The sequence below is a fragment of the Aethalodelphis obliquidens genome, unplaced genomic scaffold (genome assembly GCF_003676395.1).
Source record: "Aethalodelphis obliquidens isolate GAN/ISIS:26980383/991018 unplaced genomic scaffold, ASM367639v1 scaffold5, whole genome shotgun sequence".
NCBI lineage: Eukaryota > Metazoa > Chordata > Mammalia > Artiodactyla > Delphinidae > Aethalodelphis > Aethalodelphis obliquidens.
In genome coordinates, this window is record NW_020837949.1 from 29,261,244 (window position 1) to 29,277,784 (window position 16,541).

Below are 16,541 nucleotides of genomic sequence, written 5' to 3' on the forward strand. Positions count from 1 at the left end.
TACTTTGTGACAAGGAACACGGTAAATTTCTGCCCTTGATAGAGCTGTCATTCCAGTGAAGAGGAATAATCAATAATCATCACTACCCGATCCTTCCACCCTGACTGGCACCATAAATGGAGCGGAGGATTCATGACAGCAGTGGAGTTGTTTTAATTCTGCTGGAATTAGTGAACTTTCAGAGAACCTCTTCTTTCTCACCCTTTTACTGTTTACTTCTGTAAAGTGACCTCCGCAACTGGAGAAGTGGCAAGGAAGAGCACAAAGACCATGGCTGCAGTGGTCCCTTTAGGGCTCCAAAATTTATTTTATTATGCACGTTCTTGATCAAGTCTTATTGTATACTTTTCACATTAATTTCTTCATTTGTAAAATGAGGTGGTCTTATCCATTGAGTGAATTAATTATGAAAGCATTTGATAAATGAAGCACCATCCAAACGACCCACTTAGGTGAGTATTGAATGCTGTCTGCCGATATCTCAAAATTTGCTGAAATTTTCCCCATCTGCTCCCAAGGGAGGGAGCTTCTTGAATATGTGCCTCTGTTTTCTTGTCCTTTGAATAAACAACACTGAATAATATTTAGCTTGTCTCTGATGACCATATTTTACTTTGAGTCTATCCTAACAGCATTCATTTTCTGTTCTTCTACAGTATTTTGGAAGTTTACTTGTCATTTTCTGTGTAGAACTGGCTTGTGGTGTTTGGACATATGAGCAGGAAATTATGGTGAGTTCAAAATGGAATATAACCACAGTCTGAAACAATATTCGTTCAGCCTTTTAAATCAGATACTCTGGAGTTGTGAGGCACATGATTATTAATTTGAATGTTCATGCTGTCTGGTAACAATGAATACTCCCAATACTTCTGAAATGTAGCATTTTCTTTTCTGTGTCTAAAGCATAGTTCCAAAGCATAATTTGTAATTTTTCATTTCCTCTATTCCTATATATATATCTTTAATTCCACAGATTGCTTAAACATGAATATAATAGACTGAAAATTATATATGTTCTAAAATAATTTTACCATCTTCTGAGTGTATAATAGGAAATATTCACATTTGCAACAGGACTTGAGAAAAGTTGAAAAGCTACATGAAAACCTTATAAAATGCTGACTGCAGCTGTACACTGATGGCTAGGAAACACGTACCTTCTGTTTGCAGGAAGCCGAACCATCTTCCAAATTAAGAAGTGTGTGTTAGAATGAATGAGAATAAGAGTTTCTTAACCTTAAGATTTTACCAGTCATGTTCGGTATACCACTCCACTTCACCTCTGCTCTATTGGGCATTACTACTTATTTAATGTTTGCTCACTTCATTGGTGAAAATTGGTGCATTGATTATCAGTGAGGTTGAGCACCTTTGCATGTCTGTGAAGTCTGGCTGTTTTTGTGGTGGCAGGTCAGATTCTTCCACTGTGAGCTTCGTAGAGTAATTCTGTTTCAGGAAGATGATGTTTTTTTTCCCCCCAACATGTAGTCTTCGGACTGTCTACAGCAGGAGTCCACCAGGGTGATTCTTTAAAATGCACATTATAGGGCTCTAGGCCAGAGCTGCTAGATCGGAATAGAGGAAAACGCAGGGACTGAGTATCTGCCTTTGTGGCAAGTTCCCCAGGTCAGTCTTCAACATTTTAAAGTTTAAGAGCTCTTAAGAAGCAAAGCAGATTCTTTTTTTTTTAAATTAAATTAAATTTATTTTTTATACAGCAGGTTCTTATTAGTTATCTATTTTATACATATTAGTGTATATATGTCAATCAAAATCTCCCAGTTCATCACATCACCACCACCCATGAAGCAGATTCTTTTACATTTGTTTCTGAGAGGCATTTTGGCAGTTGTGTAAGAAAATTGAAGACATCTCTGGTACTGGTGCAGTTATTAAAGATTCTATGGTAAATCTGCTACTGTACTGTGACACTGTTTTGAATACTAAGTGGTAATTACAGACTAGTGGGTACTCTACATACTTCAATTTACATGTAAACGATACTTTGGCACTGCTACACAGCTGAACCCCTCTGAAAACACTCATGCTTTCAATGTGTGACAACTCTCAGTAAGAAGAGAGAATTTATGGTTATTTTTTTCTTTATTAAAAATTGAAAAGTCAGGGCAGGTTCTAACTAGTTTAATATAAAGTTAAACACTATCTTCAAAACAAAATCTCCTCTTACAATAGGAATGCTCTTGTTGTCTTTGAGAATCATATTTTCACACCATCCCTAGAAACTTGGCATATTAAGGGAATGAAAAAGTGATGGATTCCAGGGACTCAGTTTTGGTGTCTTACTAATTTTTTCTAATTTCAAAAAACACATGGATCTCCTTAACATTCAAGCAATGAGTAGTAAATTGTACAATTAATTCTTGATCTCCTCATCTCAGCTTTTGTGTTCTTTTTGGTAATTGAAAGGTTTCTAAAAATGAGTTTACTTTCTAGTGGATTTTAAAAAATGGCTTGAACAGTGTTTATATCATACTAATATTTGATAAATTTCCTAAATTATAACAAGTTTGAAATGAATTAATTTAAGGTATTTGAAAGGAAATATTTTGACTCTAGTATAATTCTAAGGAACTTGAGGAAACAGAAAGGAATTGATACTTTTTAGATACTTGCTTCTATTCTGTGAAGGGGCCATCTGCAAGTATTTTTTTAGTATCACAATGGTACTAGATGGGTGTACACTGCCATGCCCGCTGAAGGCATACATCACTGTTTTGCTTGTGTAAATCTTCCCCCATTAAGTCACCAGGATAAAACAAGGGCTGTTTAAAAGTGAAATGTGGAAAGTAGTCCTTTAGGAAAAATGTTTGTCAGAATTTTTTTTTATTATTATTGCCTTTGCACTAATAGCAACGTGAATGAAAAGTGCCGTTAAAGCTTATGAGCTGCGAAATTTTGCAGAACCCCAGACTTTGCGTAGAATGGGCTTTGTGCTCTTCTCTGTTCCATGCAAGGAGCCGATACATGTGTGTTTTCCTTTATGGCCAGAGCACTGTATTTTGTGCCCGAACCTCAGTGACCACCTGTGTTTCTTGCTATATTTGGTTTCAGATCAATTGTGGTCACAAGTGGGAAACAACTTAATTTATTTTGGAAAATAACTTAAAAATAAGACTTTTCTAATAACTATATCAAGAGATTGAGCATCAGGCAGCCTATTTTCCCATTATTTCTGTTTTTTGTATACATGTTCACCTCCCATTCATCATTCCTTCACTAGATGAAATCTATCAATCATGTTAACTGTTTCAGATTATAAATTTCTAGAGAATTTATTTCACTTCTATTTATTTTATGTTCAAAAGGATATGAGATAATAAGAATTTATAGTGCATAGCTTGAACTTTGGTTAGTTCTCTGAACTTTGGTGGAACCAGATGAACACACAGTATACCCAGTCAGCCCATTATTTAGGGAACAAAGTTGTGTGCCCAGGTGTTGGGGTGTTTTCTTTTGTATTGTACATTTCCAAGTAATAAAAAAGAAAATTAACAAAGGAACAAAATGAAGACTTTCTGTGGCTGGGAATTTTTAAACTACTATTGATATTGCTTTTTTTTTTTTTTTTTTTTTTTTTTGCGGTACGGTATGGGCCTAGCCGCTCCGCGGCATGTGGGATCCTCCCGGACCAGGGCATGAACCCACGTCCCCTGCATCAGCAGGCGGACTCTCAACCACTGTGCCACCAGGAAAGGCCGATATTACTATTTTTAAAAATAAGATTTCAAAATATTATGAATATTGAGTTAGTGTCAAATTTGCTTGACTTAGCCCGGTCAGTATTGCTCCATAAATCAGGTGTGGATGTCTGTCTAGTTTCCCAAGAGTTACTTTAATAACACACGTGTGGAGAGACTAGGATTTTTGTGACCCCATTTCTCCTGTAGCACTGTACACAAAACATAACATGATATGCTAATTAGATTTCTTACCAACTGTTGTGTCATGTACCTGAAGCTGTGTCATGGTTAAAAACTGTTCAGGGACATGGTGCTAGGTACCTTAAGAGGCAGAGCACAAAAAAATGCTTTCATTTCGGAACAATTTTTCTAGAATTCTAGCATGCCTCTAAAATCCAACTTTTTTTTTTTTTTTTTTTTTTTTGAGGTACGCGGGCCTCTCACTGTTGTGGCCTCTCCCGGTGCGGAGCACAGGCTCCGGACGCGCAGGCCCAGCGGCCATGGTTCACGGGCCCAGCCGCTCCGTGGCATGTGGGATCTTCCCAGACCGGGGCACGAACCCGTGTCCCCTGCATCGGCAGGCAGACTCTCAACCACTGCGCCACCAGGGAAGCCCTAAAATCCACTTTTTGAAAAGTTTACAGACTTCTTCTAGAGTGAGGCTTGGCTTGAGCTGAACTCGTTCCCTTAATTCTTCTCCCTTTATTTTAGTACCATAATCTGCAGCCACTTCAAAGAACCATTTCATAGCATTACAAAATCAAATGAAAGGGCATTTTGCAGCAGGGATCACTTGTTATGAGGAGCTTGGGTGTATCTACAGAACATAGAGCTTTACTTCTTTGTGATTTCCTTGAACTTGATATCGGCATTAAGTGATTTCGCATTATTTTGCTTAATATGAAGTACTTACTCATTTAGTACAAAAATCTACAAGTAGAGATTGTTTGATACGTATTTAATAGCGCTGAGCTTAATTTAAGCCACAAACAAATACAAATTTAAGGCAGTGTTTGGCAATGGCAGTACATTCCAAGTAAGTGTGAGTATGTGGATGAGTCTATGAGTGATTGTGTTTGTGTGAATCTGTGAATGTATGTGTGTCTGAATGTGGCTGTTTGCATGTTACAGTTGTTGATACTTTGTCTTTTCTATCGCTAGGTTCCAGTACAGTGGTCAGACATGGTCACTTTGAAAGCCAGAATGACAAATTATGGCTTACCGAGATACCGGTGGCTTACTCATGCTTGGAATTTTTTTCAGAGAGAGGTAAGTGCTACCTTTTCTGAGGTAGAGGGTATGGAATAAATTACACACTTTCAAAACAAGTGTTCAAAGCTTTGGCTTTGGTCATTTTCCCTGTGCTGAAAAGTTAAGCCGATGATTCAGTTACCACTGGTGTAATTTTTTATTGAGAAATACTTTAAGTAGCTCTATGCCCTGCTTTTCTTCCACCATTTCCGCTTCATTTCCCACGGTTCACATATATTTTAGAATCTTTTAAAAGCCCTTTTGCTAAACTAAATTTTCCTTTTTTAATGAGAATTCCTTGATAATTACCCAAGCTCGATGTGAATGGATAATTTTTCGTGACTTTTAGAGCTATCTGTAATTTAAACATCATTTGAAAATTTAAAATCATGGGTCTTATTTGGAAATTAGGACTCAGCATATCATTAAAAGCATGAACTTTCTAGTTAGAAAGAACTTCGTTCAAATTCTGGCTCTGCTGCTTACTATTACATGAGCTTCTGTAATTTACTTAACTTCCTTAAGCTTCAGTCTCCTCATCTATAAAATGGGGATCATAAAAGTACCTATCTCCTCCAGGTGTTGAGAAGATTAAATGAAATCATAAGTTATTGTTAACAATAACATTACAAAGTTAAGTGCTTTTAGCTTTTCTTACCTACCTTCCATATAGCACTGCATCCCATTATCCTCTCAGACAGGAACTATATTTAGATGTTTAAAATCTGGTGACTTGAAGTTAACCATTGATTCAAACTAAGTTCTTCTCCCAAGCAGTTTCCTTGCGATTGGAGTGACATTCCCAGATGACCAAGTCTATCTCTTTCTTTTACTGGCATTTAAAGCTGGGCTCCAAAGCATTTGAGAATCAGGGTCTTGCACAATAGAGGTCCTGCTCCCTGCTCAGTTACTCTGTCTTGGATACAGGCAGAGGTTCAAGTCCAGGATAATCTCCAAATCTGGCTCTTTGTGTTACAGTTGTTGAGATGGTGAAAATTATCACTGCAGCACAGATTTCCTGTTTATTTAACTGCTTCCTGACTTTGTTTGTTTACTCTTCATTTGTACTAAAAACAACGTGAAGGGAAAATAAGTGAAGCGTTAGGGAATTTATAATAAGCTGTGTTCAGCTACTGCCCGGAGTGGAAGCTTCCTAGAGCTCTTTATTTTCTGACAATTGTGATGTGGACCATGATAATCCAGGTAAAAAAACAAAATGAGTTTTTTTCTAATGGTACAAAGAGGGCGCCACCCTAGGTCGATAATGTACAGCGCTACAAATGATAGCGCACATATTTTTAGATTGGTTGTATGGTAAGTTCCCTCCTTTACATCATAGGCTTATTTCACTCCAGAGGAAGGTGGTGAAGACCTCCGGGCCTCCTGAATGAATTTTTAAAAGCCCCTTGTATTCATTTGCTAGGGCTGCAGCCATAACAAAGTACCACAGGCTGGGTGGCTTAAACAACAGAAATTTATTGTCTCACAACTCTGGAGGCTGGAAGTCTGAGATCGAGGCATCGGCAGGATTGATTTTTTCCTGAGGCCTCTCTCCTGGGCTTGTAGACAGCCGAAGTCATCTCCCTGTGTCTTCACGTCATCTTCCCTCTGCGTCTGTGTTTAAATTTCCTCTTCTTATAAGGGCATAGGTCAGATGGGATTAGGACCACCCTTATGACCTTATTTTAATGCCTTCTGTAAAGACCTTCCCAAATATGGTCACATTCTGGAGGTTAGAACCTCACCGTGAATTTCGGTGGTGGGGCGGAAGGACACAATTCAGCTAACCATCTTCTCCCAAAATAAATTGTAGAGCAACCTTGTCAGGCTGCAGTTTTCCTGACTCCTCATTCGGTGCAGGTCTGGGCATGTACTTCACTTTAGTGGACTCTCACTTAAGCCCTAGTGATGTTTATTTAATACCTTTAAAAAAACTGATGCTAAGAACTGTATTTATTGATTGATTCTAACATAGAAGTTGGAGTATAGGCTTGAGAACAAATAGACTCCACCGCTGGCTGGTCTGTGATCTTGGCAACCTACTTGTCCTGTTCCTTAGAGCCTCAGGTTCTGCTTATGTAAAATGGTGGTGGAATTTTCCGGTTTGACAGCATGTTAGAAGAGTGGCCCCATCTCACAATGTGGCTCTAAAAGAGGCAGCAAGACTCCAAGGAGACGTAGACCATAGTCATGTGTGGCTTGAGAATGGGTTTGCTTAAGGGAGTTTCCAGGAAAATTTTCAGTATCAATTCAGTATCTTCTATTGATGAAGAAAAACAACCATGTAAAAAGCAACAATATCTCAGTGACTTATTAAAATAAAAAAAAGCATCTGGCACAGAACATGCTATGCATAAGTTATTTGGAAAAGTCATCTGTGTGGAGCACCTCACTTCCTGAGAAGGCCAGATAAATGGGCTGTTCTATTGTGGACGGAGTGAGCATGTTCCAAGAACCGTCCTCCTGTCAGCAACACAGAAAAACACATGACATTAGGAAATGAGGAGTAGGTTTCTTCTGCATGCAAGGATTTAAAAAGACTGACTTGGAAAGGTAGTAGTTTATGATTTTTAGAAAGTGGTCATTTTACTACATGTATTTTTTATGGATACTCAATGACTTATGTAAAATACATGATGTTAACTTATGTTTGACTTAATTGGTGATGTTTGTGGTATATTTGTGGATTTTAGAACACATTTATAAGAGGGAAATACTAAAATTATTTTTAAAGTTTCTTGGAAAATTTTAGTATTACTCATAGCATCAGTATTTCATCATTTATAGTACTCAAGATGATTTTTTTCTCTTTATTTTTATTTTTTAACATCTTTATTGGAGTATAATTGCTTTACAATGGTGTGTTAGTTTCTACTTTATAACAAAGTGAATCAGTTATACATATACATATGTTCCCATATCTCTTCCCTCTTGCATCTCCCTCCCTCCCACCCTCCCTATCCCACCCCTCTAGGTGGTCACAAAGCACCAAGCTGATCTCCCTGTGCTATGCGGCTGCTTCCCACTAGCTATCTATTTTACGTTTGGTAGTGTATATATGTCCATGCCACTCTCTCACTTCATCTCAGCTTACCCTTCCCTCTCCCTGTATCCTCAAGTCCATTCTCTAGTAGGTCTCTTTATTCCCGTCTTGCCCCTAGGTTCTTCATGACCATTTTTTTTTTTTTCTCTTTAAAATTAGATATTGGGCTTCCCTGGTGGTGCAGTGGTTGAGAGTCCACCTGCCAATGCAGGGGACACGGGTTCGTGCCCCAGTCTGGGAAGATCCCACATGCCGTGGATCGGCTGGGCCCGTGAGCCATGGCCGCTGAGCCTGCACGTCTGGAGCCTGTGCTCCGCAATGGGAGAGGCCACAGCAGTGAGAGGCCCACGTACCACACACACACACACAAAATTAGATATTTAAGCAAGAGAAAAAATGTAAAATGATTTTTTGTATTTCCTTGTTTCATTTTACGTAAGAAATTCAGAATTCTTTAAAGTTTATTTTAGTTGAAATTTTGAAATGGTGGATTGTGATATTTTACAATACAGTGTTAATCCTGAGCACAGGGTGATTTGTTGGGCTACATAATTTTCAAAGCCAGTCACTCCTGGCAAAATTCTTCTCCGTGACTGCCTGTACATAACCCTTGTTTCTGACTATATGGAAGAGTAACTGCCCTCTACCCAAGGACAGAAAGTTTTCATAGTTAATTACTCTGAATCTAATCTACATATGTCCTTAAGCAGGGTTTCTAAACTTTGACCAGAGAAGGTTTTTGTTAATAGTTGGTGAAATGAGACTAAAAAGAAACAAAGACAACATAGTTTGTCTTAAATCCAACTTTATTGACACTAAAGACACATCATTTCTTCTGAGATTATGGTGATAGAATATGCCAGTTGTTTTCAAGATTCTCACTCAGTTGCATAAAAATTTGTTGACCAAACCTATGTTTCCATCTCAGAAATTTTTGGAAATGTTCTGGTTAATGAATCGAGTTGGGTAATCTCTGTGATGTGGGCTGTTGGCCAAAAATCTTTCTACAGAGATTGCGGAAAGTTTTAATATAATATTTGAATTTGTTAAGCAGTTAAGTTGGTAACTAGGCAATATGCAAATAGATTGATCAACTATTCCCTAGTAGCTAGAGGTTTAATGTTAGATATAAGATTTCAGCTATTTGTTTTGTTAGTGTGTATTAACTTTGCTGCTATGTGATCACTTGTAGAGGATTTTACATTTGGGGGGAGGTAAGACTCAGTCATGCCTGATCTGTCTTCACGTGTTATGGGCATTATTGTTCAGAATTGTTCCATTATGGAGTCCTCTATTACATTTCTGTTGTCAACATAAAATGTGCACATATCATTAGGTGATGACAGAAGTGACTTTAGCTCTGGGTGCAAATATTTAAGAAATCTAACGTTCAGTCTCCCATAAGTTAAGAAAATATTTTTGTTGTTTCTGAGCCTGACCAGTCATTCTTTTGCAGTTCAAGTGCTGTGGAGTTGTCTATTTCACCGACTGGCTGGAAATGACAGAAATGGACTGGCCCCCAGATTCCTGTTGTGTTAGGGAATTCCCAGGATGTTCCAAACAGGCCCACCAGGAAGATCTCAGTGACCTTTATCAAGAGGTAAGGCCATATGTCATTAACTTATCATGGAAGTAAAGAATCAACAACGTGCCAATGCAATTTTCCTCTTCTGTCTAAATATGAGGGACCTGAAAATTGTTTTCCTCTGAAATGTGGAGAAAGAAGACAAAGCTAAAAGTTAATATAAAAATCTGAATACTAATCACATTTTAACAAAGTAAATTTGGAAAGGCTAGGTTTTAGAATTAATTGGATTTTGAACTGTATTGTCTAGAACCAAGCTCTATTGCCACTTCCTAAGAGCGCTTTAAAAACAGACATGCAGAGTGTGTGACTAACTCCGGACATTGGGGAAGACAAGGTTTGTAGTTCTTGAGCATAATGTGTATTTAGGGCTTCCATATAGACTAAAACATGGGGGCAGGGGATGGACAAAAAACCCAAAAAAACCAAAACCCAAAAAACCCCCCAAAACCCTTCTACTCTCCAGAGAAAATGCTGTCCTCGACTCTTCAGGTCCCCCTGCTGGCTAATATCAGTGATGTTAGTTTTAGCTGATTTAATGAAGTTAGATGCTCAGTGGGATTAAAGTCAGTTATCAAGTGGCTAAGAAACTTGCATATTTATGTTTTCCGGGAGAATTCATCAGAATCATCTGTTATTCCTTTGTTAGCAGAAGCTTTCCTATTCCTTCATCTTTAATGGTGATTTTCAAACTTTGTTAGCAGAGAAATCCTATTTTCAAATTAAAATCTAGAACTACACCATTCCAGTATAGTAGCCAATAGCTACAAGTGGCTATTGGCTATTCAATTAAAATAAAATAAAATAAAAATTACATTTCCTCAGTTGCACTAGCCACATTTTAAGGGCTCAACAGCCACTTGGGACTAGCAGTTCCTGTGTAGGCCAACACAGATATAAGACAGTTCCATCTTTATAGAAGGCTTCATTGTAGTCTTGATCTAGAATGGAAGCTCAAAATGTGAATCAGGTGGAAGGGAAGCTGCTCAGGCTGATGGGCTGGGATCATTTCCCAGATACATCACCAGTCAAGTATCTGGGTACCACAAATCATATTAACATAAAGTAACAATTTATATCATTCATAATATAATACACACACACACACACCTGATTTTCCCTAGAAATACTGTCATTGTTCAAAACATCTTTTAGGCTGTCTGCCAAAGCCAGTTGTAGAGATGCTCGAAAATCAGTTGTATTAATTTATAGTGTAAATTAATGAATTTGAAAATGATGCTGGATTACCCACACAAATGTTTCATTTCATTCATGTCTTAGAGATGAATAACTTTTGACTGTTAAAAAGTTCATCTTAGAGGACAAGCCTTTGCCACATTTAAGGATACCCAAAATGAAGTGCTTTGGCCTCTGAAGGCAGGCCACAAAGAGGAGTGCCAAATATCTTTAAGAGATTCAGAATTGTGTTAGTCTTTCTAGGGCAGGAAAGTACCACAGAGTAAGTTAAACAACAGATATTTATTGTCTCACAGTTCTAAAGGCTGTAAGTCTGAGATCAAGTGTCAGCAAGGTTGGTTCCTTCTGAGGCGTGTGAGGAAGAATCTATGCCTCAGCTTCTGGGGGTTTGTTGGGAATCATTGGTGTTCCTTGGCTTGTAGAAGCATCACCCAGATCTCTGCCTTTGTGTTTACATGCCATTCTCCCTGTTTGCATCTGTCTCCAAATTTCCCTTTTTCATAAGGACACCAGTCGTATTAGACTAGGGGCCCACCCTTCTCCTGTATGACCTCATCTTAACTAATTATATCTGCAAGGATTCTATTTCCAAATAAGATCACATTCTGAGGTACTGGAGGTTAGGGACTTAACATATGAATTTAGAGGGGATGAAATTTATCTCATAACAAGAATTGTTGAAGCAACTGAATAACTCAGGTGTTTACTTTAAAAGATAATCAAAATACTTATAGTCGTGCCTCACACTACTGGGAAGTATTGTATTTGGATGTTATCATTTTAAACATATTATGCTTAGTAGCATTTTGGCTTTGAATGAAAAGGAATATACAAGATATTGTATATTAAACGAAGAATTATTGAGTCAGTGTCTCTGAGTTCTGCAGTGATTATGTTACATTTTTTTTTCTGAGTGAAAGGTAAATATTGGTTGGTGACTGTAGTAGGGATGGTCACCTAACAAGTTCACCAGTTAAAGTCCTATTGATTTCATAAAACAGGAAACCAAGCTTAATATTTCTAAGATAATATTAGATGCAGATGTAATTGTGGATATTCAAATACATAACTTACCACTAGCTTTTAAAAAACAGATGATTACAGACAGACATTTATTTATTAAGATGTAAGCCCCAGGGAGAGCCTCCTCCTGGGATAATAAACCATTTTGCAGAAAAATCCAAAACCAAAATACCCCAGAGGATTACAGTATAGATGTAAGTGTTAACATGTGAATTGAAACCTATCCACTTTCCTAGTGTGAACTTAATCCTTTGTTAGTTTTTAGGAGTAGCAAGTCAATATGGGGAATTATTGGGCTACATATGTAATAATTTCTACTTTCTTTAGTGATCAACACTGGTAACATGATTATAACCAATATTGATCCTGAGAATGACAAAACATGAATGAATTTACCATATCTTCCCACAAAGTCTGAGTATGGACAGATTCACTTCAGTTTTATTATTTAGTTGAAAGGCAGTCAATTAAACATTTAATAAAATTTTTTTGTTTAAAACTGCAGTTCACTTTTGCTAGTAGTATTCATAATGAGACACTTTAATTTCAGGATGTCTAGAATTGCTTGTGACGTGAATTTTAAGATTAAAGGAAACCACACTATTGTGCAAGTGCAAATTGATGGCCCATATTATTTTAAAAGTTTTCTCATATTTTCATCAAAAGACTTTGAAAAGCAAGCTGACATTATCAGTGACAAGATGTTCTTTAGACAAACTTCCAGCAGAGACAGAGGTTCATTATATGAGAGTAATCTGCTTTTGCATTTTACAATTAATAACAGATGCTGAGATTGGTAACATAGTGCATAATTATATGCATAGCTGACTTACAAAAGTGGATCACTTAGTAGCTTTATGGCAAAAGTACAATTAAATCCATCATTAAAAATAAGACTTAATTCCACTTTGCCCAGGAGAACATACGTTTCCTCGTTGCAGTGTGCCCAGAGATCATCCACCTGAAAGATGAGGGGTCTGAAAGGGTGAACAAGTGAGGGACAGCTGTTGGTATTTGGGAAATTTATTCTGAAGTAGCAAGTACTGAAAGGAGATATTTTAGAGGTCTTCAAAGTTCATCATTCCGAACAGGAACTAGACTTATTCATTGTTGCTCCAAGGGCCAGAAGTTACAGGAAGGAAATTTTGAATCAATAGACGGAAAACCTTGCTCATCAAAATCCGTCCAGTTGTGAGAAAGGTTCTCTTGTAAAGTCGTGAGTGTCTCATCACTAAAAATATTAAAGTCAAGGTCAGATAACTATGTCATTGGTGGGTAGAATGGATTTTTAAATTAAGAGTGAATCTGGACTAGATGAACTTCAAGGTCCCTTTTATCTTTCATATTCTGTAAGCTTAGAGATAAGAACTGACTTTCTTCCTGTAGTCTTTCTTCAGTAGTCTGAAATCAAGGAAATAAATCATCCTCAACCATCTGGTGGCCTGCATGGTCCCTGACCCATATGTCATATTTTATGACATATTTGAAATCTGTGAAAAATGACAGAGCGGAAATATAGCAACAATCGCACATTTTAAAAACATTTCCATCAGTGGTATTGTTGGGTTTGGCACACAGCCCCTCAAACATCCATAATGAGCTATCCACTTGTATAAAAGTATAGATTTAAAAGTATAGATTGTATAAAATCTTGTATAGAAGTATAGATTTAAAAATCTATAAAACTATCTCTGACCCTCAATTTGGTTCTATCCCATTCATTCATTCAAACAGTTTTGAATGCCTCCTGGGTTCCAAGTGCTATTGTGAACGCTGAAGATACCATGGAAAATGTTTCAGACAAAAAACTCTCCTCCAGTATAACTTATGTTCTAGTTAGGGATATAGACATTTAACAAGAAAAAAACAGCAATAAAAAATCATTTCAGGTGGCGGTAAGCACTTTGAAGACTCTGAACAGGGTCATGTGCTAAAGAATGGCTTTATTGGTGAGGGAATTATTTAAGATAGGATGTTTAGGAACAGGCTGTCTTAGGAGGTGGCATTTGAACCGAGACCAGTTGGTGAGAAGGATCCAGCCATGCAAAGATCCATTGAAGAGTATTTTTTTAGCCTAGGGAACTGCAGTGTATAAGCCCCCCTGGAGGTGGCCTGGACCAACGATTCCTGACTGCTTCCTACCCTGCAATTTGGGACTGTTTGTGTAACCACACTGTCTAAACAGTGGGTGTGAGACTTGGCTTCAGCAAAACCTCAGACTCAGAGTTTAAGTTGGTAAAATACAAGACTGAGATGCGTCTTTTCCTTCTTTCACCTGCCGAGTTTTCCATCATACCAGTTACTAAAGTTCTAGACTTGATTGGAGAATAAGACGAGAGAGAGAATAAAGAAGGCTGGTAGAAAAAAAGTTTTGGTAGAACAGGGACTTCTAACCCCTTGCCCATGGACCTGTGCTCTTGGATGGGCTTCAAGAGAAAAGTGGTATTGTTGGAATTGTTTTTGATATTTTATATGCATTTTTCAGTGAGTAGGATCTATAGCTTTCATCAGCTTTTCTTGGGGCTCCATACCTAAAAGTGTGAAGAACCACAGTTGTAGGGAATAGTTGCAGTGTTTGCTCTCAGATAGGAAATGAAGAAAAAAAACACCTCCTCAAAGAAACTGAAATGCCACCTCAAGAAAAATAAATGGATGTAAACAAGCTCACAACAGGCCCTACTTCAAATGGACCAACTCAAAATGTAAAACCAAGAGGGAGAGAGTCAAGTAAAATATGCTTCCAAAACCACATTTCTTTGTTTTGTAGTTAGGAGAAAAACTACTGTTAAACGAGATTGACTGCTTCTTCAGAATAGTCATTCACAGAGGTTATGTAAGGACCGGACAGAAAGATGGTTTCTACGAAGCTGTGTGCCTTTGGGACCCTTGTTCTTTGGATGCTTAGTCTTGATATGTTCCATGGCGTATTGGGTTTGAATATCAAATACTCTTAATAATTTCCTTTGCGGCAAATGATTTTGCTCCACGTCATTTCTGCCTCTTTAGAAGGTCGTTTATTTCTTTTCTGAGTAACAGAAAACCTCTACATACAAATAAAGAGCTGGAAGAGGGCGGGGGTGTGAGTGTGAAGGGGATGTGATCTTTCTGAGTCCTGACTTGCCAGATGAAGAACCCAGATGGTGATGGTGTGTATAGGTCTCCAATGCTCACAGATAGTAAATGCGCATGCAGGGGTGCTCCCCCAGGTTAAAGATGGGGGCAGCTCATGGTGACCGTGTGGGATGGCTTGTCTGAGGTTTTTATTCTCTCAGTTGTGTATTAACCTTTCTGTGAGCTGAGAGTTAAGAATTCAGCCCTCACCCAGATTGGAGGTCCTTCCTCACCCATCTCCTTTGCACGCTGCTGTCCTTGGCAAACGGTATTTGTTTTATAATCCGTGTACAATTTTGGGGGGAAGTATCTCAGCTCTCAACACTTTTTATTAACACTCTTCCCCTGTCATCATCTTTGTGAGAATTAGGAAGGTGAGTCAGTACTATATGTCTGCTTTGACTAATAGAAACAACTTTTATTTTATAATTTTCACACACAACATCCTACACATAGAAATATTATCTCAGCACTTCTGAGCCAGAGGAAGAAACATGACAGAGTACAGTGGGTACAAAAGGACATGGTGGGGAAATGGGGGTGTGGCCTCATGGCAATCTCTACCTAGTTGTGGGATGGATTATTTTTCTCCCAGGGAATCCAGCTCTTAAGCTGCTAGTGAGATTCTTCTTGGGACCAAGTAAATTTCCACACCCGAAACAAACAAAATTAGGGGCAAGTGTTGAAAGAGAAGCCCAAGGCAGGAAGCAAGAGGTAACAGCTTAGGCCCCTGGCCAGGTACCATCCAGTTGCACTGATGTGAGGTTGATCACATCTGCATAGAAATGATCCTCACATCAGTGGCTAAAAGAAGAGGTAGGAATGAGATGATCTTGACTGGGACACAGGAAGGAGCCTGACACTGGGTGGGCAGTCCTTCATTGCCACTGTCTTTGCGATTGAGATGTGCAGTGAGAGCCCACAGAGCGGGTAGTAGTTCCCTGGGCCTCCAATCTTAAAGCTAAGCAGGTGTTGGCCAGTTGCAGAAATCATTTGGGGGGTATGGGGCCCAAAAGGGCATTTCAGGCAGAGGCAATGGTGCAGAGTTAGAGCTGGAAGCAAGTCAGCACAGCGGGAGCACAGGCGTGAGGAGGGCTGGACAGGGCAGACGCTGGCTCATGAAGAGCCCTGTATATCCTGCTAACGCATGCATTTTATCCTGAAGTCTGTGAGTAGTTGCCGAATGAAGTGACAAACAGGTTCACAAATTTGAGACATTGTTAGGAAAGTAAAACTGAGAACAGAGTTGCCATGGGATTCTGATTTATTAATAATGAAGCTCCATTCTCAGATAAACACTCAAAGAATCTCCTGCCCAGATAGTGAACCATAGGCAGCTTTCAAGCCCAGGGATTATTTAGATGGAATATACCTAAGAAGTTCCATTCTCAGTTTTCTTTTGTATAAAGGCAAAGACCCTCCCTCGTGCCTCTCTGCTGACTTCATTATCTCCTCCGTAACTGCTGGCAGGGATCAGGTTGACTCGGACTTGGGGTGATATCTGTTTTATCATCTGAAGCCCTGTAGGACGAGTTTGGTCTTGGTGGAGGGGGGATGAATCCCTTTTATATTCAAGCTTCACTTGATCTAATCAGGCCTTGAACTATTCTGCCAGTTTTGCTTCAGG

At 38.6% G+C, this 16,541-nt stretch overlaps 1 protein-coding gene across 2 annotated transcripts in view; it reads left to right on the forward strand.

The window, feature by feature from the left end:
• The window catches only part of TSPAN12 (tetraspanin 12), a 65,932-nt gene that overhangs the window by 37,362 nt on the left and 12,029 nt on the right, over positions 1–16,541 (forward strand). For both annotated transcript variants that reach the window (XM_027102093.1, XM_027102091.1), the window contains 3 exons: positions 657–731; positions 4,866–4,973; positions 9,455–9,598. In XM_027102093.1, the coding sequence (XP_026957894.1) occupies positions 657–731; positions 4,866–4,973; positions 9,455–9,598 (327 nt within the window). The remainder of the gene's footprint in view (positions 1–656; positions 732–4,865; positions 4,974–9,454; positions 9,599–16,541) is intronic.